Source organism: Myxocyprinus asiaticus, chromosome 17 (assembly GCF_019703515.2).
Source record: "Myxocyprinus asiaticus isolate MX2 ecotype Aquarium Trade chromosome 17, UBuf_Myxa_2, whole genome shotgun sequence".
NCBI classification, from domain to species: domain Eukaryota; kingdom Metazoa; phylum Chordata; class Actinopteri; order Cypriniformes; family Catostomidae; genus Myxocyprinus; species Myxocyprinus asiaticus.
In genome coordinates, this window is record NC_059360.1 from 43,701,282 (window position 1) to 43,724,830 (window position 23,549).

At 38.6% G+C, this 23,549-nt stretch overlaps 1 protein-coding gene across 3 annotated transcripts in view; it reads right to left on the bottom strand.

Moving 5' to 3' along the window:
- Positions 1–4,155: 4,155 nt before the first annotated feature.
- Positions 4,156–23,549, bottom strand: part of LOC127455490 (neuronal PAS domain-containing protein 3-like) — a 425,888-nt gene continuing 406,494 nt past the window's right edge. For 2 of the 3 annotated variants that reach the window (XM_051723437.1, XM_051723439.1), the window contains 4 exons: positions 22,302–22,408; positions 12,525–12,672; positions 12,069–12,184; positions 4,156–9,166 (listed from right to left, as the gene is read on the bottom strand). In XM_051723437.1, the coding sequence (XP_051579397.1) occupies positions 7,761–9,166; positions 12,069–12,184; positions 12,525–12,672; positions 22,302–22,408 (1,777 nt within the window). In that variant the 3' untranslated portion in view covers positions 4,156–7,760. The remainder of the gene's footprint in view (positions 9,167–12,068; positions 12,185–12,524; positions 12,673–22,301; positions 22,409–23,549) is intronic. The other variant, XM_051723438.1, reaches the window with a different exon arrangement.

Consider the following 23,549-nt stretch of genomic DNA (forward strand, 5'->3'; position numbering starts at 1 on the left):
TGTTTTGATTATTGTCTAATTGTGTTTACTGTATTGTCTCAGTAATGAAGTATTTCCATTGGTGATAACATAACGCTAGCTGTCGCTATCTCCTCGTGTTGAACTTATTGGACTTTTATCGGTGATACATTTACAACCCTTATGATTCAATTCGATAATTCACATAATTAGATACAGGGGAAACAAATCAAAAGATCTTTTTTTAATACACATATTTAAACAAATGAAGTTACATAGGATCAATTACTCACTATTACTCACACTTTTACTTAAGTACTCACCCCCTTACATCCCAACTGGATGTTTCCACTCTCTAGAAAACCACTAGATAGCACCAAATAATAGTGTATAAGTACCATTAACTACACTACACTACAGATGTATACAAGTGCTATTTGATGTCATTAAACATTGAATTATCACCAATTTTATCTCGCGATCACAAACGTTGATATCAACTAGCTCCACCTATTTTCATAATTGGCGCCAAATGACAGTTAATCAACCGACAGTCGCCTCATACAACTTCACTCACAAAAAAGATTAAAGATATAAGTGATTTTTTTATGGAATGGTATGCGGGAAATATTCCTTCTCGCTGAAAAATAACACTGAAATGAGTGTCCTGAAATATATCATCGGTCTCTGTGACAGCACTAAACTTTGTTAACAGCAAACACAGCCAATCAGAAGACTTTGATGTGCTTTCTGCCTGTCAATCATTTTACACTTTCTCCTAGTGTAGTAGTTGAAGTAGAACTTTCAGGTTTAATGTTATATTCAGATACATAACATTTGTTAGCTGAGGGCTCTATTTAGCTACTGTTGTGTTTTAACAATGGTGAGAAGAGGCACTGCTTTACGGTTCGATGACGATCTCAACCGTACCTTTGGAGGGTGGCGTTTTGGAATAAGGGTGGCGTGTCTAATACTCGTGGAAGTTCCAGAACAGATAAAATTGTTTACAGCACATTTATAGGTGCACTCAGTAATTTTTTACTTGCGTCATCTAGGACTTGCAGTGACAAGGATTAATCTCATTACCATGGTTAGAGCAATGTGATTTCTATAAAATTATTATGATTATTTTTTTAATTAAAAATAGTATGTTATGGGTAACTGCTATAGCTGTAACAAGGACAAAGTAGCTGGATTTCCTCACTATGCCACTATATTATTTAGTATTATAACAACTGCTGGTTAGCTGGCCTTAGCTAGTCTCCCAGCCTCTGTCAAGCTGGCCTGCTGGCTGGTTTTAGAGGAGTTTTGGGTACTTTTAAGATGGACAAGCTTGTCTCCTTGCTAGCCGAACAAGCTAGCTTGGCCATGCTGGGAGACCAACTTAAACTTTAACCAGTTAATACAGGGTGTTACAATAGTAAATCTAAATTCTATGGTGTCTAAATATTTTCTGATACACAACGTGAAAAAATGCATGTTGCATTTAATTATGTCAGTTAAAAATGTGATTAATAATTCTGAAAAATTCAAAGCATTTGAGGAATTATGGTATGCTTACAGAGTGGTATCCTGCCATTCACAAGAAGGAGCTCTCAAGTGTTCATCTCACAATTAAACAGAACATCCCTAAAACTTCAACCATAACAACAATGTTAAAAAATCATACAATACAACAGCGACTGGAGCTGATGAAGTAACTGTAGTTTACGACTTAACCACTAGATGTCACTCTTGCCACACTGAATTTCACAGTTCAGATGAAACACTTCATTGGCTCCAATACATAAATCTCATATATAAATACGCAATCTCATAAAATGTGAATATAACATATTTCTAGTTGCCATGTCTGTCTGTCTGTCTGTCTGTTTTTGTTTTTTGAATGATAATTCCAGTCTAAAATCTGATTGGATCAGCCACTTTCAAAGCCACTGTAAATTAAAGTAATAAGCCATGAGAGGCCATGCTCTACAGTGATTTTACCATGGGTAAAGAGGATAAAGTCACAATGCAATGTGGAAAATGCTAGTGCAATCTGATACAAGAGAGGAATATTTAAAAAGCGCTAACATTTTTATTATTATTAATAATACTATATTACCAATTATATTATTATTACTATACATTTTTATATATTTATTAAAATAAATAATTTTATTTTATATTTATATTTATAACAATTATTTTTTAAATCTGTCTGTCTGTCTATCTGTCATGAATTTAAACCATGCCTGTCTGTCTCTGATCAAAATCAGGTTAAATTGGTTCAAACAGTGTATGAACATGTTCAGTAGATGAGAGACAGTTATCTCATATTCCTATAGGCATTACAATGTACTTGTAGCTGTCCTAATGAGATGGTCTTTGCTATATAAACACACTCTGATTTCCAATAAGGACTGTATAGGGGAGATGGAGAGCTCCTAGTCATTAGGGAGGATTCAGGTTTGGGCCTTTTCAACACCTCCTCCTTCTCAGTGCTCTTTCTCTATCTCACTCCTGTGATCTATCATTCATGGCCTTCATTTAAAATTGCGTAAAATATTTAAAGTTGGTTGGATTTCTTCAGTGGGCTTCAGCGGTGACCTCCCCTCAGTGCCTGAAGTCAGGGGAGAATAATATGCAGCAGAGGGAGAGAACAAGAGAGAAAAACAGGGCAGAGAGGAAAGGTGAAAGGGAGACAGTGAAGGAAAAAAATGAAGAGCAAGTGACAGTGTTACTTAGCACTGAACAAAAGCATGCTTCTACTTTCAAAAGCAATGTAGCAGTAATAGTGTTGAGTGTTGGCATCTGCTGTCTATGCCTAAATCTAAAGAAAACCTTTTGCATTTGCTAAACCCACTGCTAAGGAAAAATACAAAAATGGTTTCTCTTAGATGGCAATGAGATTAAATAAAAAACAAATGGAGAGTTTTGCTTAAAGGGTTAACCAAAAAAAAAGAATCTCTCATCATTTACTCATCCTCATGCCATCCCAGATGTGTATGACTTTCTTTCTTCTGCAGAAGACAAAAAAAGATTTTTAGAAGAATATCTCAGCTCTATTGGTCCTTTCAATGCAAGTGAATGGTGATCAGAACACCAAAAGCTCCAAATAGGAGATACAGTCAGCATAAAAGTAATCCGTATGACTCCAGTGGTTTAATCAATGTCTTCTGAAGCAATCCAGTTGGTTTTGATAGAGAACAGACCAAAATATAACTCCTTTTTCACTTTACATCTTGTCATTGCAGTCTCTATGCACTATCATGATTTCAAGCCTGATTACACTTTCTAGTGCTTGACGCATGCGTAGAGCACTAGATGGCATTAGGAAGTGTAATCGAGCTTTAAATCATGATCGTCAAGAAGACTGCTTTCAAAATGTACAGTGAAAAAGGAGTTATATTTTGGTCTGTTTTCACCCAAAACCAACTGGATTGCTTCTGAAGACATTGATTAAACCACTGGAGTCTGATGGATTACGTTTATGCTCACCCTATTTCCTTTTTGGTGCTTTTGGAGTTCTGGTCACCATTCAATTGCATTGTGTGAACCAACAGAGCTGAGTTATTCTTCTAAAAATCTTAACTTGTGTTCAGCAGAAGGAAGAAAGTCGTACACATCTGGGATGGCATGATGGTGAGTAAATGACGAGAGAATTTTCATTTTTGGGTGAACTATACCTTTAATAATACCTAATTAAAAGAACCTAGTAATATAACATGTGTGTCCTATAGAGTTTCAGAAGAAACCTCAGTAACATCAATGTCAGGGATTTCAATTACTGACAGAAAGATATATTGGCCAGGTGATTAACTGGCAGATTTTTGTCCATTTTGAGATTACCATTAACCTTTTTAGTGAATAATAAACATATTCTGTTTTAACATATTTTAGGTGAATTTTGAGCAAAATAAGCATTCCGTTTTGTGAACATCTCATATGCTATCACTAAATTGTATAAAATAGTACATATAAGTATTACATCGGACATCCTACTTTCAACATTTTCTTTTCAGTGTTCAACTCAAACATTGCTCATCAGATTCTTCCAAGACCAAATTATCTGATCTAAGCTCTCCACATGAATTAAATAGCTTTATATTCTTATTCTGTCAACAATCAAAGTCACAAAACTCATTATCATTGAGAAAAAAAAAAAAGAAAAAAAAATCTAAAGTAAAACACTATTAAAAGGAAGCATTTTTTCCCTTTTATTTAACTTTGCTGTAGGAAGTTACAGTGATATCAGTATAGTAGAAGACACAGATTGAAATTTTCCTGCTAACTGAATAATGGAATAACATATCAGAAATACCCGTGAGAATCTGTCCAATGAAAAGGAGATTCACTCAGCCACTGCTAAAACACGTCGAACTCAAAGGCCCTATGGACACTGTACAAGTGCACTGGATTGCCATTTATTGTGTATGGAAGTAAAAGATAGCTGGGCTACATGGGAATATTTTGATATCCCCTTACCTGAAACCCATTGGTAACTAAAAAAGGCATCAACTACTGTACGTGCATTAACCAAAATTAAGGACCGGGGGAAAACATAAGACGGCAAGAAAGAACAGAAAGAAGCAGTAAAGGAGGAAAGCAAAGAATAATCACTGATGTTTGGCATTCACTTATGATGAACAGAATGTAAAAGAAATGATGCCAGATAGTAACAAATCCAAGAAAAGTTTATTATGAATATGGCACCTGTAAGATGGTAAAAAAACTGTTACAGAAAGACAACCATGTATGACATGTCGCTTTAACTGATGAAAACCTACAAAAGTATAAAATAACCCTGTTGTAAAATGAAGTATGTACATTTTTGAATTGCAGCATTATTCATGGTAAATGAACAAATATGGTGTTTAAAAAAAAAAAAAAAAAAAAGAAAAAGCCAGGCACTCAAAGTTAGCTTCAGTTAGTTATGTTTTTTTTCTTTTCTTCTGAAAACAAAAAACAAAATAAAAAAATGTACCATAGTTTTCTCTTTTTAATATTTTAATTGGTTTGTATTTAGAATTTATCACACTGTTAACACTGATATTAAGAGAATCCCCTTTCTCCCATATTCTTCTACTTGGCACCAAGTTCCTCATAAAAGAATCTGTATAATTGTACAAGAAATAGTTAAAAACACAGACACAGTCTTCACAGGTAATGAATTGATTTCTCATATTGTAATTTTAAACACTATTTATCTGACAGCAGCTGAGATTAGTTTAAGATTAAATCACCAGCAATCATTTTGACACAACACAGATACATTGAGACAGCTCGCCCGGCTGTTCGGTCAGTTACATATGGGTGTATTTCCTTGTCCACAGTGTCTGTTTTGGGAGCTGCCCCTAAATCCCCCCCCACCCCGTCCCAAACGTCTCTGCTCTACATACAAAATGCTAAAATCTAGGATCCCGTTAACCTGCAGCGGTGACGCCAAGCTCTCCTGCAACTGTTCCAACAGCAAGTCCCGTTATCATTTTTAAAAACATATGAATATCATTACCTGGGTTTGAGTAACAACACATCTTCACAGAAACCACAGACACAAGTTTCCTGATGTTGGGGGGAAGCCTGATTCAGGTAAAAAGACAAAGGCTCCCTCTTCCCTTTGCTGGACAGACTAAAAAACACTAAACATCGACAAAGCCGTTGGACCGAACAAAATCAAGTAAACCAAACAATCAACTTAGTAAACATGCATTTCAAAAACACCTATAAAAATAGATTTTATAGTGCGAAATATTTTTTTTCATCTCTTTAGAAATCTTTAAAACTGTTTATTGTCCTGAAATACTACCGTAATCTTTTAATATTTCCTGTGAGTTGCAGGGTTCTTGAAGTCAACAGGTTTGGTGGAAACCAATGAAATACACCCAATGCACAAGAGAAGCACAAGGGACTCTGGGAATGTTTCACATCTGAGGCTTTTTAGGTTCCAGTCTAGTAAATGCTACTTCAGTTTGTTTTAATTCCTCATTATTTTGGAGCTGGAAACTGCAATCCCAGAATTCCTCAGTGGCAAAAAAAAAAAAAAAAAAAAAAAAAAAGAAAAAAAAAGAAGCTCCTTAAACCTTTGAGCTAGTTCAGAGTCTTTTATCTCTGAGAAGAAGAGAGAGAGAGAGATCTGTAGACTACACGACAGCAAAGCAATAGCAGAAACATAAGAAAGTAATACATACAAAAAGGAAGCAGCAAAAAAGGTGACACTACATTGGAAAGGCCACCACACAAAATCCACTAACCTCCACTGGTTCACTAAGACTGCAAGGGGGCCGGACGAGAAACAAATGTTTCCCTCGTCCAAGCCTGGACTAGCACAGAGAGGACAAAGGACAAAACAGCTACATTAGCTCAGTATATACTGCATATAGTAACACACACTTAAGTTGCTATGGAGACTGACAGCCAATGACACTTACACATTGTACAAGTTTACGGTTATCACGCTGCATAATAGATGACTCGATGGACGGCTGCCAAAGGATAAAGTGACAGTTTTCTTCCGTTTTATTACTTTAGCATTTTTTTAAACATCAAATCACAGTGTTTTAACACCAAACTGTGAGAGTAAAATTTTTTGGCAACATGTGGATTTTTAAAACATTTTTTGATTGAAAATGCATGTCCATATTACAATCTCCGCTTGATATGTGATTTTTCAGAGAGAGTAAAGGGTAAAGGGTTGAAGGGTAATCGATTTTGGGAAAGACACCAGGCTTGTAAGCTAAAGAGGGAGTGTAAACGTTGAAAACAAAAATGAATAATAATAATAAAAATAAAAAAAAACTAAACAATTAAGGATAGCTTTGACCAAAGCCTGTTGGAGTTTAACATTCATCTTCAAGTGATGCAAAATTAGCCTCAGTTGCACTGAGAGATAGAAAGTAATGTTCTGTTAAACGTAAAAAAATAATCATTTTCTATATCCCTTTTCTGACTCAATTAGATTGAGCAAAAAATACCCTCCTGCGCTCACTGGTGATTAACCAAAATCAAAACCAAAACAAAACAAATCTGTTCGAGGTTTGACTATTCTGTAGAAAAGCTCACAAGCCGCCATTTGTCTGGAGTTCCTGAACGGTACCGACATCAGCCAGCTGAGTGAGTGTAACTCAATGATAGCACCATGGATCTGCAAACAGAAGATGGAACTGGAAAAATCTCACACTGACCTGTTCCATGTCCTGGGATTTTGTAGTAACATTCTATTCACAGGTCGATACCCGGCTAAAATTGCTTTTTTTTTTTTAAATGCATGATTTGCAAGTTAAGTTTGAGCTCTAAAAACAAAGAAAAAACATTATTTTAAAACACTATTCCCCTTTTAGAAAGAACATTATAACCTTCTGAACAACATCAAATAGGGTAACATCCTTTTGTCAGAAACAATCTCAATCACATCAAGATACCATTAGAAACATGAACAGCTTCTTTTCTTATTAATCTTCTTTTCAAATACCTTTAAGACATCCTCATGGGGATGTTACATACTCTGGACAAATATCTCACCGCAGAGAAAACACACGCTACAGTGCTACGAATTCCCTGTGGCTCTGAAGGAACTCTTTACAATAGAGTTGAGTCTGTTTAGCGAAACTGCCATCAAGAACTTGTGAGAGAGAAGAAAGAGCAAGTAGAAGAGATAGAAAGTCACAGGAAGAGAAACCATTCATTTCAGATACACAAGCTCAATTGCTCAAAATTCAAAGTGCTAGAACATCTCACTTTTCCCCAACTTTGATACAGTCTTTTGCCTCATTAGTGTCTTTTGAACACAGTTGAACACAGTAATATGGTCTCAATGTTTTGCTTCAATCCTCCTTGCGCTCCAGAGTCTGTGTGTTGTGGATGCCGTTGCTGTAGACAGGGAATGGAAGCGTGGAGAAGAGTCCCTCTGCCGTGGTGAAGACGTTGGCAGCTGGCATCTGTGTGAGCCCGGCTCCACTGACTGCGCCCCCAAACGGGGTGGACATGTTGAGCCGGTGCACATGGTGGTACAGCATCTCCATGGGTGTCTTGGGGTCTATGCCGAAACCTGGCCCGTTGACGTCCACAAAGTTCACAGCGGCATGGGTGTTAGGCAGGAGGTTGCCCTGCATGGCCAGGCTGACATCTGCCGGGGCGTATCGGATTGTTCCAGTGGTGTAGACTCGCGGGGACGCCGTGCTGGTGGCGGCAAGTGTGCCTGTGACTCTCTGCACCAACGGAAGCACCACGTTGCCCGCTTGTAACCTCTGCAGGGCTTCTAGGTCACTAGAGTATAGCAGGGAACCAGAGGAGGTGGGTGTACCCTGCTGCTTGTCCCGCGGTGAGGCAGAGAGAGGTGGGGAGAGGGGGTCTGCGGTGGTGGAACTGGAAGGAGGAGCCAGGCTTCCCAGAGTTGCACTGGACACAGTGGTTGGGGTGTTGTTGTTGGTGCTGCTACTGTTGCCATTGAAATTGGGCTTTCTATTGCCTCCTCCACCCTCGGCACCAGGTGGAGTGAGGACAGAGTCAGGAATGGAAACCTGCAGGCCAGCAGGCTGGGGGGAAGGGAAGGTATCGTGGGGTTTTGTCATGCTGTAGGGGGACTCATTGCGGGAGATCTCTCGGTTGGGTGGGTAGTTCCAGATGCTGCTGTCGTTGTCGAAGTTTATAGGCTCCGACATCTCAGTCTTGATCTTGAGCACGGAGGCACTGGTTGGGGAGGGTGGAAGCAGGAGTGGAGGCTGGTCTCCGAGGGTGGGGTCCAGGCTGCCAGGGCTGGGGGTGGCAGCGGCTGAGGGAGACAGACGTAGGCGTTGGCGACTCCCATCCCATTTCTGCTTTTTCCTCCTCTTCTTTCTTTTCTGGTGTTTACTCATTGCCGGCCCGCTCAGCTCTTCTCCGCTGTTGCAATCCTTCACAATCTCATCCCCCTCATCTTCCTCTGAGGAGGAAGATGAGTGCGAGTCCTGCAGTTCTGTTACCTCCCCGTCACCATAGCGCTCTACCTTTATGTGTAGGCCACCCAACCGTGCCAGATGTCCTTCTTTATGGTCGGCTTCGCAGTCGGACGGTTCCAGGCTATCATCACTGTCCTGACTCTCGGGATTGCTGGAACTGTCTCCTTCCTCCTGTCGTCTCATCTCCTGCTCTGGCGGCCGGCCCGTCTGTTTCTTACTGTCCGACTCGGGGTCCTCGCTGTTCTCGGATGGTTGGTTCCCTTTCCCATCTGACTTGGAGTTTTCATTGTCTTCTGGGAGAAAAAAAAGGTTTAGAGGACATGTCTTTAAATTCACTTTCATATCATTGAATTCAGAGAAATAGAAAAATCTTCTAAGGTCTTCAACTTTTTACTTGGTACAACAATCAGTTTAATAAGCAATATCAAGTGTTTTAGGTTCAGGGTATTCATTTTTTGTTTAGACACTTGGAAGTACTCCAGTTGAATTACTGTTGTCATATTACTGCATCTATTATGCTTCCTAAGCACAGGACAAAATTCTTTGATGTTTTATTTTTGGCAACAGCATTAGCCACTGGTGATTATATTTGGTGACGTCCAGTTAGTCATTAGTTAAGTCATGAACAGATCAGAGTGACCTTGATAGCTTTATGCTAACAAGAACAAGACAAGCTCACTCTAATACATGAATCATGAATCTACACCTACATCAAAATTACATCAAAAGGTTTTCTTTCCAAAGTACATGAAATTAAGTAAAGGAAAAACATTTTCAAAGCTGTGAGGCTAATACATCTCACAGGCATTTGATGATTCTGGCCTTAGGAGGAATGTGCACTAGAAGAGAAAGACAGTGAGATAAAGAGAGAAAACAACAGAAGGAGGAGAAGGCGGGGTGTGGAGAAGATAGGTGCGGGAGTGTGAAAGGAGAACAGGGCATGGTTTGGTCCAGCTGCAGCTGGCACAGACTGTAACCTTTGTGATAAAGGCTGGCAAAAGGCTCGGCAGGCAGAGATGCCCAGAGGCCAATATGTTGGCACTTTCCCCAGACTGTCACCCAGTCTTGTTCACTTCACAGCCTCCACCATCTCTGGAATCTCACTACATCTTCTTTTGGAATGTATAATTAATATCTTCAACTGGCTGAGGAGTCTTAATTGACTATTTACACCAGTTTTAGGGACATATAAAAAACACCACATTTCCTTGTCCTACATAATTTCCAGTAATTATTGAAATGAAGATATTTTACACTGTAAGAGCCCTGACATGAGACATTCAAATTTGGTTAAAAGAAACCTTTCAAGTGTGCTCTATACAGTGTTACTTCAATGCATCTGGATTGTGATTTTGCACTTTGACAATATGTTAAATAGAACTGCACATTGTAAGTAAGTTGTCATTTAGCAGACACTTTAACCCAAAGGGACTTGCTGGACACTTATGGCAAGGTCATTCCCCCTGGAGCACTCTAGGGTAAGTGCTTTGCTCAAGGGCACAATGGTAATAGCTCATGGACCATCAACCTTCAGGTTACCAACCCAGATCTTTATTCACCACCAAACCCAAAAAAGCACTGTAACTGACCCTTCGTTGAGTCCCGTCTTAAAAGCGTTTCTGACCAGTCCTGTCTTAGCAACTGTTGCCCTGCCGCCATTTCTCTGACAAGCAGTGCGTTTTTACAATGAGAGCCTATTGGAGTAATGTGTGTTTGAGTAGTTTTAAGCTGGATTTTAATGAAATTATCCAAAAACGTTGTTGCTGGGTCACTCGTAATAGCGACACGAGGTACCTAGAGAGGATACATGCAGTGTTTTTTCTTTCTTTTAAAAAAAATCTTTAAATAATTATTGAGAAGAGCATACAATGGATTAAAGTGTGTCATTTCACATACCCATATGAACATGCATAACATCAGCTAGGACACCCACATTTGCTCCAAGGTAAATTAAAGCTAATAACTTAACATGAATTAATGTATGTATTGATTCAGGTCTTAGTAAAGGCGATAGTAAATAAAGAGTTCACAGCATCAAAATGAGTGTGTTATGAGGTGTTATAAGCAGTTCTGTTCACTTACATTAATGTTATCAGTTGTGTAATCGCTATTAAATGACACTTTTCTCTTTTCAAGTGACTGTGATTCTGATTCACAGTCTGCACAGTTTTCAATCAAATTACTGTGTAATTTAACAATTTCTTTTACAAACAACATCAGATAAATATGTTTTACAATGTCACTCTTCATTTCAGCCCACGTAATAATATTATACATTTCTTTTATGAGAATATTTTGCCAAAAACCGCTTCGTTCATGGCAATCTCCCATTCGTTCCAATGGAGAGTTCTGCAGAGCTTGTCAGAGGGAGCAACTTTAACCAAGGGGGGCGGAGCTTAGCGAAAGGTCAATTATATCAATGTTTCCACCAGGATTCTGTGTTCGCAGCAGCGGATTCCTCAGCTCATTGAAATTACATGCAAAAATAATTATTATTACCATCATTATTATTGTTAATGCTACATATTATTGTTATTATTATTATACAGTAGTAATGTATTTCTGTAACAAAATCTTAAACCAAAGTTTTCTAAACTATTGAGCTTTCAGTTTGACGGAAAAATTAAGGAAGTTTGTGTGTGTAGCTGATTTGACAATAGCTTTATAATGTGCTTCTCCTCTCCTCTGTCCATAAATACCCGGCGTCATGGCATGGGGTTTCTTAAGATTTGTATAGTAACTTGTAGCATTTGGAAATACATAAATGTGAAATTATAGTGAATCTGGAGCGGAGCTCGTTTGTTACGAGCACAAGATGGAATTGTTGAGCATGCACAGAACCGGTCTAGTTCACTTAGAATCGTGCATTCTCTCTTTGCAAGGGGGAGAGGCCACTTGTTAGACCAGAGTTGCCCTGCAACGTCTTGCTTTATGAATGTTGTTAGAGTCCAACCCATACAGGACTATGGAATGGAAAGCTGGGTGCTTTATTTATTATTTTGCAGTGCCCAGTGTTTTTCTCATGACGAACCTCAAGCGCACATCAGCGCAAATGTTTTTACTTTTATATTTGCAGTGATGCTGCAGAGTCAGTAGTGGCGCAGCGCTACTGCTAAACAGCAATGCAGGAAACACTGAATTATACACTAGTTTGAGGCATATTTGTGATTAGTGGTGTAAGTGGTGGTACCCTACCAGAGTGCTCCTTGGAGTCTGATTCCGAATCGGATGTTTCTGAGGACTCAGACGCTTTCTCTGGTAGGTTGGGTAGCTGTGCAATATCCATTGGTGTGTCTTTGTACTCAGGATTACTGTCCATAAAAAAAGCCACAAAAAAGCCAAAGTTAGGAGATAGAAGTCATTCACTTTGCCAGTTGTAGATTTTTCATAGGAGTGTGAAACATCTTTCACTTTCTTCTCCTAAACATCCCAATCCACAGAGCTTCCTAATGATCTCTAAGCCCACACCCTGAACCAAAGAATGTACGAAATTACACTGCAGCTTGAGAAGACTGACATATTTGGCCTTCGTCACCTTACAGAACTATTACTAACTCTCTCAAGTAAGAATTACAGTACTTACTTGTGGCAGTGCAAGATGACCAAAAGCAAAAGAAATTGGGTTTTTATCAGAGTAAAGGACTCCTTTACCTGAGAACATAGTTGACCCAGATGATGTTCTTTTCGTTGGCGTTCTTGGCATTGATTGCAATGGTGGCACTAGACTGGATCCAGATATAACCTCCATTCTTTTGAATCCAGCGGTAATACTTTGTGACACACTGACCTTTATTCATCACTATAGAAAGGTGAGAGGAGTGGATACAAGAAGAGAGGAAGGACATAGAAAAGGAAAAGTTAGCCAAAAAGAGGGAAACACATGAGAGGAAGGAATAAACGTGTGAATAATGGATATTTCATATATATTAAATTAATGATTGTTCATATACTTGAAGATCTTGGTGACAATAACCAGGAAAAGCTCAAACCAATCCATTAGGCTATTTCCTTTGAAAGAGAAACTATTCACATTTTGACCATTACAATTCATTGATCCAGCAGAGGGTGCTGTGACTGTTTGCTTAGTTTTCCTTAGATTGTGTCCTTGTTTGAGGCTACAGTTGTGAAGACACTGTGGCAGTTGCCATAATTTTGGCTAAATTAAGCACTAAATGGCGATCTCAAATAATGTGAATTTGCATTAATCATTGTTCTGCAAAACAGAAACTGTCAGAATCCAAGCAAGGTTGTAAATTCAGTTTCTGGGTTTAATTACAGCTACAAATGGCTCTTTCCATAAAAAGAGTCCATTGAGAAGAATGATTTATATAAGAATAAGTCGAGTAATTAAAATCATTACAGACTAATAGCATTGTTTAAGAAGCCATCCCAAAGGCTCCTATAATTGACTTTAGTTCACCCGACTGCTTTCTGTAACAATAAATGTAAAACTAAGCCTTAACTATAGAAAATTGAGACAAAAAGCAGAGTGTTGTTTATCTGACTTGTTCACCATGGCCAGCGGGCATACCCTTGCTCTAACCTTCTCTCACTTTAACAAAGTTTACACGCTGCTGACAATCTACGGAAAAGTTCTGTTTACACTGACTGCATCTAAACAATAGTCTGTGTTAAAAAAATGTAACATCTGAAATTACAGAACTGATGATAAAAGATAATATCAACAACTATGGTGAATATTTATAAAAAGGAACTTCTACTACAACAGATACTATGGTAAGAAGAGATATACATTTTTATTAAAAATTTTTTATGGATGTTTATTTTAAATTACAGGCAAAAATACAGTAATACAGCACAAGATAGATTTCTCCATTATTTTGTAATTTTTTTGTTACTTTATGCACTTTTGTTTTGCACTATTGTCATTGTAAGCAGCTAAGCAACAAATGCTTTGGTAATACAAAAAGTTATGTGTCATGCCAACAAAGCACATTAAAGGAATATTTCATATTATCTCATTATTTACTCAACACAAACATATCCCAGATGTGTTTGACTTTATCTTCTACAGAAAATATTTTTAGAAGAATATTTCAGCTCTGTAGGTCCATACAATGCAAGTGAATGATGATCTGCACTTTAAAGCACAAAAAACGAAGACAGTAATCCATATGACTCGATTGGTTTAATATATGTCTTCTGAAGCGATGCAATCACGTTGGGCGAGAAACAGATTAATATTTCAGTCTCTACATTCACTTTCAGAATGTAAAAGAATGTGAAAGTGAAAGTGGAGATTTATGGTAAAAAAAAAGGACATTGATATTGATCTGTTACACCTATTATATCGTTTCTGAAGACATAGATTTTACCACTGGCGTCATATGGATTACTTTTATGCTGCCTATACATAATTCTTGGAGCTTGAAAGGTCTGGTCACCATTCACTTGCATTGTGTTGACCTACCGAGCTAAAATATTTTTCTAAAAACCTTTTATTGTGTTCAGCAGAAGAAACAAAGACATACACATCTGGGATGGTATGAAGGTGAGTAAATGAAGAGAGAGTTTTCATTTTTGGGTGAACTGTCGCTTTAAAATATACTCAATGCGGAAAAAAAATATTTAATATCTAAAATGACAGAACTATTGATAAAAGATTAAATTAACTGGTATGAGGAATATTACTGTACCAAAAATAAAAAATAAAATAAAATAAATAATAATCACATTAATTAACTACAGTATGGTAGGAGTTATGCAGATAGCATACAGACAGACAGACAAAAGATAGATAAATACAGTAGATGGATAGATAGATAGATATTGTCATACATATATATATTATTAGGCGTATATTGTATATTGTGTTGTGTAACAAGATGTGTAAATTGAGTTATGTGTAAATCAGATGTTTATTGTAATTGTCATACTGCTATGTTGCTCGGAACTGCACCCAAGACTTTCACCCACTGTTGCAATTGTGTATACGGCTGAGTGACAATAAAAGGATTTGATTTGATTTGATTGTTATACACATAAATTGATTTTCACATCTCTCTGTGAACACACCAATCCGAGCAGTCCCTTTAAACCCTCATCACTCTCTACAAGTTCCAGGACAATCTTTCCCCTGCGTTTAAACCTGATCTCATCTGCATTACATTTGATGTGCTTGCTCTCTTGGCTCAGCCCGGCAGCACGTCTGTACAGGTGAGGCTTATTTTTTAACCCCCTTTCAGTTACGCTGCCATTAAATCAATCAGGGCCCACTTGAGTTATTGATTTAGTGGTAATGAAGCCACACCTATCTTTTCCCCTACTCTCTCTCTCTTTCTTTCTATATCCCTCTCTTTATTTTCCGGTGCACGAGTCGTTGGCTGCTTTTGGAGGCTTTAAAAGGAATACGGCCTCTTTAATCTGCCTGCCTACTCCTGAAGCCTCAGGCAAGCCTGCAGGACCGTCTCTCTCTCTCTCTCTCTCTCTCTCTCGACTTCCGTTCTTTCTCATTCTATCTCTCTCTCTCTTGGCATCAGGGCCTCTGTCCTTCAGTTCTGTTAAATCACTTGGATCCCATCCATAATAGCAGCTACCTTTCAGATACCCTTTACCCAGCGTGGCCTCACTTGCGGCAGGAGGGGTAGAGGGTGTCACTGTCATATAAAAGTAAGTAATTTACACCCGTGAAATTGCTTTATGGAAAAGTCCTTGCAGTCCACTGGGGTATTATTGTAAAGACAAGCATTTTATGAATGAGAGAGCAGATGTGCAGATCTGCGGTGACTGTGCAGGGTTTGGCTTGAGAAGTGAATTGGAGGTTTTTATGTTGTATTCTTTGGATCTAATGGTGTGACTTCGCCAGCAGAGAAAGTAAATGTGTTGGCCATTTAGAGAAATGGCGAGAAGTAAAATTACGACTGCATGGAGTGCATAGTTTTCAAAGTAGCATAACAATTTCAAGGCATTTTGGTTTCACAACAAGTAAATATGTGATCACTTGTCAGTTTTAAAGAAGTATTTGAATAAAAGTATTTTTTTTTTCCTACTGGAGTTTCAGGTGGTAGCTATTTCAACATGGTTTCTAGCTGGTTAAAGCTGGCTGTTTATGGTCATTAGCTGGTCAAGGCTAGTTTAGATGGTTGACCAACTAGACTAACAGCCATTGAGGCCTTAGTAGAACTGGTTAGAGGTTGATGGGGAACCATTGTCTAACCAGCAACAAACCATTTAACATGTTCCAAAAACCAGCTTGACAACCTTTTCCTTTTTCACACCATGTTTCTAACAGGGTTTGAGGGAAAACAGGGACTTTTCAGCGAGCGTTTCCATGTTTCCACATGTAATGGTAGTTTATCAACAACTTCAGAAAGTTTTATAGTGGGTAATGCACATGTTTTGGTGTGTTGCACTGTGGGTGACCCAATTTCCCGTTTTCTCGATCCCACCCTAAAACTCTTTGCCTTGCCATTTACTATCATGTCCATACTGTCCTGTCCCAATAAAGGCAAAAAGCCCATAAAAATAATGAAGTAGCCACAACAATACTTTCAAAAGAATAACTACTGACGTAAATACAGTGTATACGTGTATACAGACTAACAGAAACATCTACTTCATGTTTACTCTGAATCCGTAACGAAGGAAAACTGAAGAAACATTGTCAATGGTACATGCGATGAGTGTTAGGGCAGGTGTATTTTTCCGCAGCTGTGCAGTCTATCCTCAAGCACAATAAGGAGTGAAGGGAGTTTTTCATTAAAGTCAGTTTGAACTAGTCTTCAGAGACCATCTCTTGTAGTCTGCCTTCAGGCACAGAGCTTTAGTCTCCTGGGGTTTCTCCACACTTCTGTGAGCCATCGTTTCCCACCTCGTGCTCTCTTTCCCTGTCTCTCTCAGCTGGCAAAAGCACACACACCCGCAGACCATTTATGCGGTGAGTATTATACGCGGTCGTGTAACACAGTGTCTTTTATTAATTTAAGCAGTGTTGGTTTTGTTCTGTAGCTGACACAGGTGAGGTCAGAGCTGTCACAATGCATTTCTGCCCATATAAAACCTGGTCTCAAATTCTTTATGAACGCTACCATTGGCTTTCCTTCAGTAAACTAGGACTATTTTTTTGTATTAAAAACTAAAATCAGCAGTGTGTGAAAAGTAAAGCTAAACCCAACAAACGTACAGTACCGTGCAAAAGTTTTAGGCACCTGTGAAAAATGTTGCATAGTGAGGATTTCTTCAAAAATAATGTCATAAATAGTTTTCTTTTATCAATTAATATCCTACAAAGTCCAGTAAACATAAAAAACATAGCTGTGACCACCTTTGCCTTCAAAACAGCACCAATTCTCCTTGGTACACAGTTTTTCTTGGTTGTTGGCAGATAGGATGTTCCAAGCTTCTTGGAGAGTTTGCCACAGTTCTTCTATCTATTTAGGCTGTCTCAATTGCTTCTGTCTCTTCATGTAATCTCAGACTGACTCGTTGTTCAGTGGGGGGCTCTGTGGGGGCCGTGCCATTTGTTGCAGGGCTCCCTGTTCTTCTAATATATTCTATTTGCAAAAGGAATATTTGGAAGCCTAAAATTTATATTTTCTATTGATACACTAAAGCTGAAGATATAAATTAAGATCTTAAGACAAATGTTTTTGTGAAACATCTTCTGTACTTTTGCATAGTACTGCAATTTTAATAAATGAGAATGAAAGATAATTTTTTGGGTTTTTGCTTTATGTTGTGCATGTGGTAAAATGATTGTAATGCATGGCCTTGAGTGGCGTATTGCTTTTATAACACTATGGTAAAAGGAAAAGGATAAAAGACACCAATATCCAGTCAACAGAAATTTCTGCACCACTTGTGTCACCAAACGGAATAGCAAAAATATTAGTTGTTTTCAAACAGGTTTCCCAAAAACTGCCCTGAGTCTTCCATTGGTCTGAAAAGTAGTAGTTCATAAGCCTAACTCATGCTGTGGTCAAGCAATGCAGCAACTTGTCGCATTAATGTAGAATGTGAAGTCAGGGGTGTGCATTTTACAATGGCTTTGAACGCGACTCATTCAATCATAATTCAGAGTCAGAACGTTCTAGTTTATAAAGGAACATCAACAGTTTTTTTTGCAACCCTAGGTCAGTGTACTCCATTTAAATATATTAAAAACGCTTTATTAGGCCTTTAAATACTTTGGTCAGCAGTGTACAAACTCCCCAATATTTGTAACTGTAATGTATCATATGTCACGGTTCAAAAAGTGCATTACTGCATACATTCACTCAAGCCCTGACCACTTGTACAGTACAATGCACTGGCACTACAGATCTGTCGAGAGGTTTGACCAGATTGACGTCTTCTCTCTCGCCCCTGGCTCTAACCAATCTGATGGCCCTGTGTTATCTGATATCAGTGTCTGATTAGCAATCAGCTGGAGATCGACTACTTCTTAGTCACGTGCGTCATGCTCATGTACCTGAAGATTTGGCTTTGAATGAAGCCGAGAAGACACATGTCAGTGCTAGGTAGCGAGGTCTTTAACTTAGTAAAGTAGATAAGTATCTCAAGTAGTAACTCAGAATACTGCAGCTTTTCCTCAAACAAGCTACTGAGGCAATAATTAACTGCGCTCCCCTAAACTGTCCACTCTCTCTCTCAAATGAAACCTTGGGAACTCCAATTCATTTAATTTTACTGAATTAGTTCATTCTGAGAAAGATTCCCTTGAGTCCCTGTGAAAAAATCACATTTAGATTTTTTTTCAGTATCAAAATATTTAGTTGTTTTGGACCCAGTAATGTAAATTAGGGTGTTTTCTAGTTTTATTAGTTGAAATCCTTACTGTTTTTGTGACAGATACATATTGCTCTGATTTCAAAATTAAATTACATCATCAATACAAGTTTAACTTAGTCAACAACATTTGTGGCATAATGTTGATTGCCACAAAAATGACTCATTTATATATATATATATATATATATATATATATATATATATATATATATATATAAAAAGAAGCAAATGTTGCAGTTAGAGTGAGGCACTTACAATGGAAGTGAATGGGGCCCAGTCCATAAACATTAAAATAAACACTGTTTACTACAAGTATAGCCAAGAGACATAAACGTCTCATGTTAACATGGTTTTAGTGTGATAAAATCACTTAGTAACCTTTTCTGTCTAAAGTTATATCCAATATAACAACTTTGTTGTCATGACGATGTAACATTGGGTAACCTTTTAATCTGGTAAATGCAGTAGCACCAGTAAATCACTTATTTTATTACACTAAAATCATGCTAACACAGATAATGTTTACATCTTGCAGCTATACTCTTAAAACAGTGACTATTTTAACGTTTATGGACTGGCCCCATTTACTTCCATTGTAAGTGCCTCACTGTATCCGTGATTTTTGCTTCTTCTTTTTTTATAAACGAGGGACGAGTAATCAACATATGCCACAAATGTTGTCGATTAAGCTTAACTTGTACTGAACCTGGAACATTCCTTATAAGAGCTTCAAAGTATTTCCTATTTTAGTAGCTACTTTTTGTTAGTAACTTAGCTAGTGTAGCTAGCTACTTTTTCAAAAGGATAGCATGACTGTAGCAAGCTACAGTTTCAAAGAAGCAACACTCCTTCTAACCAGGAACATCACAATTTATCATACTGAGTATGAACATATGGATTAAAATGCAGGAACAGCAGCCCTACCCATTTTTCTACAGTAGCAACACGAATAGCCATCACAGTGCTGTTAGATTTATGTTGATTGCCGCCATGCTAATGCGTAATAGATGGTTAGAAAGCCAGTGGTAGCTGGGGATTTGCCACTCTCTTTTTCTATCCATCTCCTCCACCTTTCACACCGTCTCTCTCTATCCGCTATCAATGCAATTGAGGGCTTCACTCCTCTCTCCTCTGCCTCCACTGGGTTTCAAATCAAGGTCTAATGGACCCAATCTGGTGGCTTTTTAAGGCAAAGGGACAGTGCAATACAGTGGTAATTGCGCTCTAATTCAGTTGAACTCCCAATATCTAATCAGACAGCTCTAAATTCCCTTGCCAGCCCCAAGGACACCCGCCCTGCTCTGCAAACACCTAATAAAACGAGGAATTTATCCCCTGCCTCCTCCTCTTCCTGTGATTCGACCCTCACTACTTAAATAATGGCAACCTGCCTGCAGCAGAGCGGCACACACATTTACTGTATAAAAATGCTACGCTGCTCTCAGTGATGCCTTGAATTTCAGCCATCACTGCGGAGGGGGTGAGGGGAAGGTTTGCTGCCAAAACACACTTAACAGATGATTTAGGATATTCAAAAAGTGTGTATGTTCCTCTAGACGGTCAGCGGCCCTCCTGCCGAGAGCGATGAAAGTGGCACGTGCAAAAGGTTGAGGAACCTTCAAAGAGCTCTCCAGCAGTGGATCTGCACAGATGAATACTACATGGCATAAAATACACTCGAAATTCAGTGCATTTATGGTAAGAGGAGCATCTTAACCTGAAAGGATGAGTGTAATGTGTAAGCCCAGCATAAGAGCCCCTACACACTAGAGTTGACAGTGTGTCAGAGAATGCTGCAAATCCACTGATTTCAATGGGGATGGTGCATCGCAAGGACGCAAGGGTTTGCGAAAGTGACGGTCCATCATGTGAACAAAATTTGAGACAATTTAAAGGAATAGGTCAACCAAAAATGAAAATTTGCATTCCTGTTCGTCAAACGGCAGAGCTTTCTCTAGTGTGTAGGTTCCCTAAAGCCCTGTTCACACCGCGGGCGGCATGTCGCTAGACTTTGCGATCTGTGTCGCTGGTGGGCTTTCCTACTGCTGCCGCCACTCTAACGTTATTGGTGGACTGCACAACTGGCCATAGTAGCGTTTGAAATGCTGTTTACAGATGATACTGCCAATAAAACTAAGATATCATACTAATGTGACAAAGAATCAGTTCTTTTGCCTCTAAAAATGCACATTCTGCAGGGGAGAGCATTTTATTTAACCTGCAGCAGTGCTTAATGCATCATATCATTAAACAAGACGAACGTTATGTCAATATATGAATCAAACTCACTCAGAATGCCGACTCGGTTTTCCAGCATCATTTTATTAGGCCATAACTATGTGGTTAAAGACAAATGATACAGAACAGTGAAATTGCTCACAGAAACTTCTCCTCCATCTTGCCTGTACTCGGTTCAGTTCCAGTATCTCACACTAGTGATGGGTCGTTCATGAATGATTCGTTTCATTTTGAATGAATCTTTTATGTGACTCAGAAGAACGAGTAGTCTCAGAGAGTGATTTGTTCATTTTGTGTTGGCCGCGCATCGTTTGTTACGTGAAAACCGCATTGGCGCTGTACAGGAAACAGAAATGATCAGATCACCTCTCAAGTCTTTTGGCCAAGTCGTTCGTCCTTTTGTCACGTGACAGCCGTATACGCTATGCATTGCTCACACAGGAAACAGAAATGATCAGTTCACCTCTCGAGTCTTTTGGTCCGAGTTGTTCGTTCTTTTGTCACGTGACAGCCGTATACGCTATGCAGTGACAAAAGAACGAACGACTCAGACAAGAAGATTCCAGAGGTGAACTAATCTTTCTGTTTCTCATAATTTTTCCTTGGCTGCATTATCAATTTTTCCTTATTGGGACTATAATCAAAGTTTGCGTAAGTAGATGTGTTGGGGGGGATTTGCCTATTGAAAATGTAACATTTTAATTTAATTCTGCTCAAATGAACGAAATGTCTTGAATAAAGATTTGTTCATTTTGCTGATCGAGACTCAAGTCAGTAAAATGATCAGATCTTGCCATCACTATCTCACACTCACCCAGCCTGGAAACGGATGATGTAAGCTCCTCTGCCTTCACCCTCATTGGTAGTCAAAGTCACTCGTCATTTACATAAAATTTTCTAAACTTGTCTTGTCGCTCCCCACGGAGATCTCTGTCGCCAATTTTAGCGTCAGCTTGTGTCGCCAGAAGTCGCTGTGCTCTCATTGAAAATGAATGGGATGGTGTCGCTGTCTCGCATGATGTCGCTGGCGGTGTGAACGGGGCTTAAGACTGTCAAACGAACTGAGATTTTCAGCTAGCTTCTGTGTCTGCCGAGTGATATAAGGTTTGTTGTTTTGAAGATGTGAGCTCGCCAACCCATCAGGCAGAAGAAAATGGTTCTTATTCTTCATAGTCAGTTATGAGAAGAACCCCTAGCATGGATAATCTTGCCTGTCACACTGCTTTCCCTTTACACTGAAGTGCTGCAGTGAACAGATTACACAAGCTTTGGCACGTAACACACTGTGCTCTTACGATGTCATTGACCAATGATCAATGAGTCCTCACTAAAGCATGTAAGGGCACTGAATCTTGCTCTTAAGCAACCATTCTGTAGTTTTTGGCACTGTTGGGTGGCTGCACAGATTGACTGGGTGCATTTGTGAGCAGATGTACTCACAGTCTAAATGGCTTTGCCGAATGCCTTCCACGTCCTCGGCGTGAATGAAGTGATAACATCTCTTCCCTACGATGTCGACAGGTGTCAGATCCATGTAGTCGCTGATTCTGGAAAAGATTTAGTCAAAATTGACCCCATTTACTTTATTAAAACACATTCCTGGACTTATTGTGAAGAATTTATCTGATAACTTGCTCCGCCACTGAAACGACTTGCTGACATCATCAACATCTCATTTTTCAATCCCTCCCCTCCGGCAGTGTTTCATATAGAGACCTCTTTTCACGAGCCAATCATTTCCCCAAAGATAAAATGAAGTCCTACTTTTTTTTTCTCATTCATTATCCTGTTTATAAAATATGTCACATTACAGAGGTAAAATGGGTTGTGAACACCATTTCATGTTGGTTTTAATGTTCATAAAAAATGTTATCTATAATAAACAGCAGCAGTTTTTAAAGAAATTGTGCTAAATGTAGTTACCAATTAAGCCTCTGCAGTGTTCAGCTCCAATGAAGCCATTGGTATGAATAAATAAACAGCCCACCAAAAGGAAACAATCTGATTCTACAATAATTTGAAAATGTGAAAGTCTGTCCAGCCAATGAAAGCATTAGTCTTTGGGTAGAGACCTGATTGGTTTCATTAAGTCAACCTCAGTAAAGGTGATTTTTTTCCCCAGCAAAACTGCCTTTATGTAAGCTAAATATATTGCACCAGACTTTATTTATTAAAAGGGTTTTCATCTGTGATGGCAAGCTGTCAATCCCTTTTCATTATATATGTAATATATTCTGACCTTCTGCAGTGTTACCAACTGTTGGCTAAATCTAAAAGCAATTATCACAGAAGTATTGAAAATTTGATAAAAACAGGTGGTTAAAACCATAAGAAATACCATTCAACTGGGTAAATACTATTAGCAGTTTATTTTAAGACATTATTTGACTTCAACCTCTGTGCAATCCTTCTCTACACAGATCAGAGAACAAGCCTTAAAAAAAAACAAAAAAAACACCCAACTGATCTCTATCCACCTCCATTTTAAAGCAGGCTTTTTCTGTGATGATAACTCCGCTATTGACTTGGCCCAATTCCATTCTCTCATAAATATGTTAAGTGCAGAGGAGTGGTAACATTTTTTGCAGACATTGGGAAGACTTCAATCCCAGAGATATAAATAAAACTAATATGATATTTCCTTTCAAGCCAGGCCACATTAAGATGTTCTCATTTTATGGGGCAGAG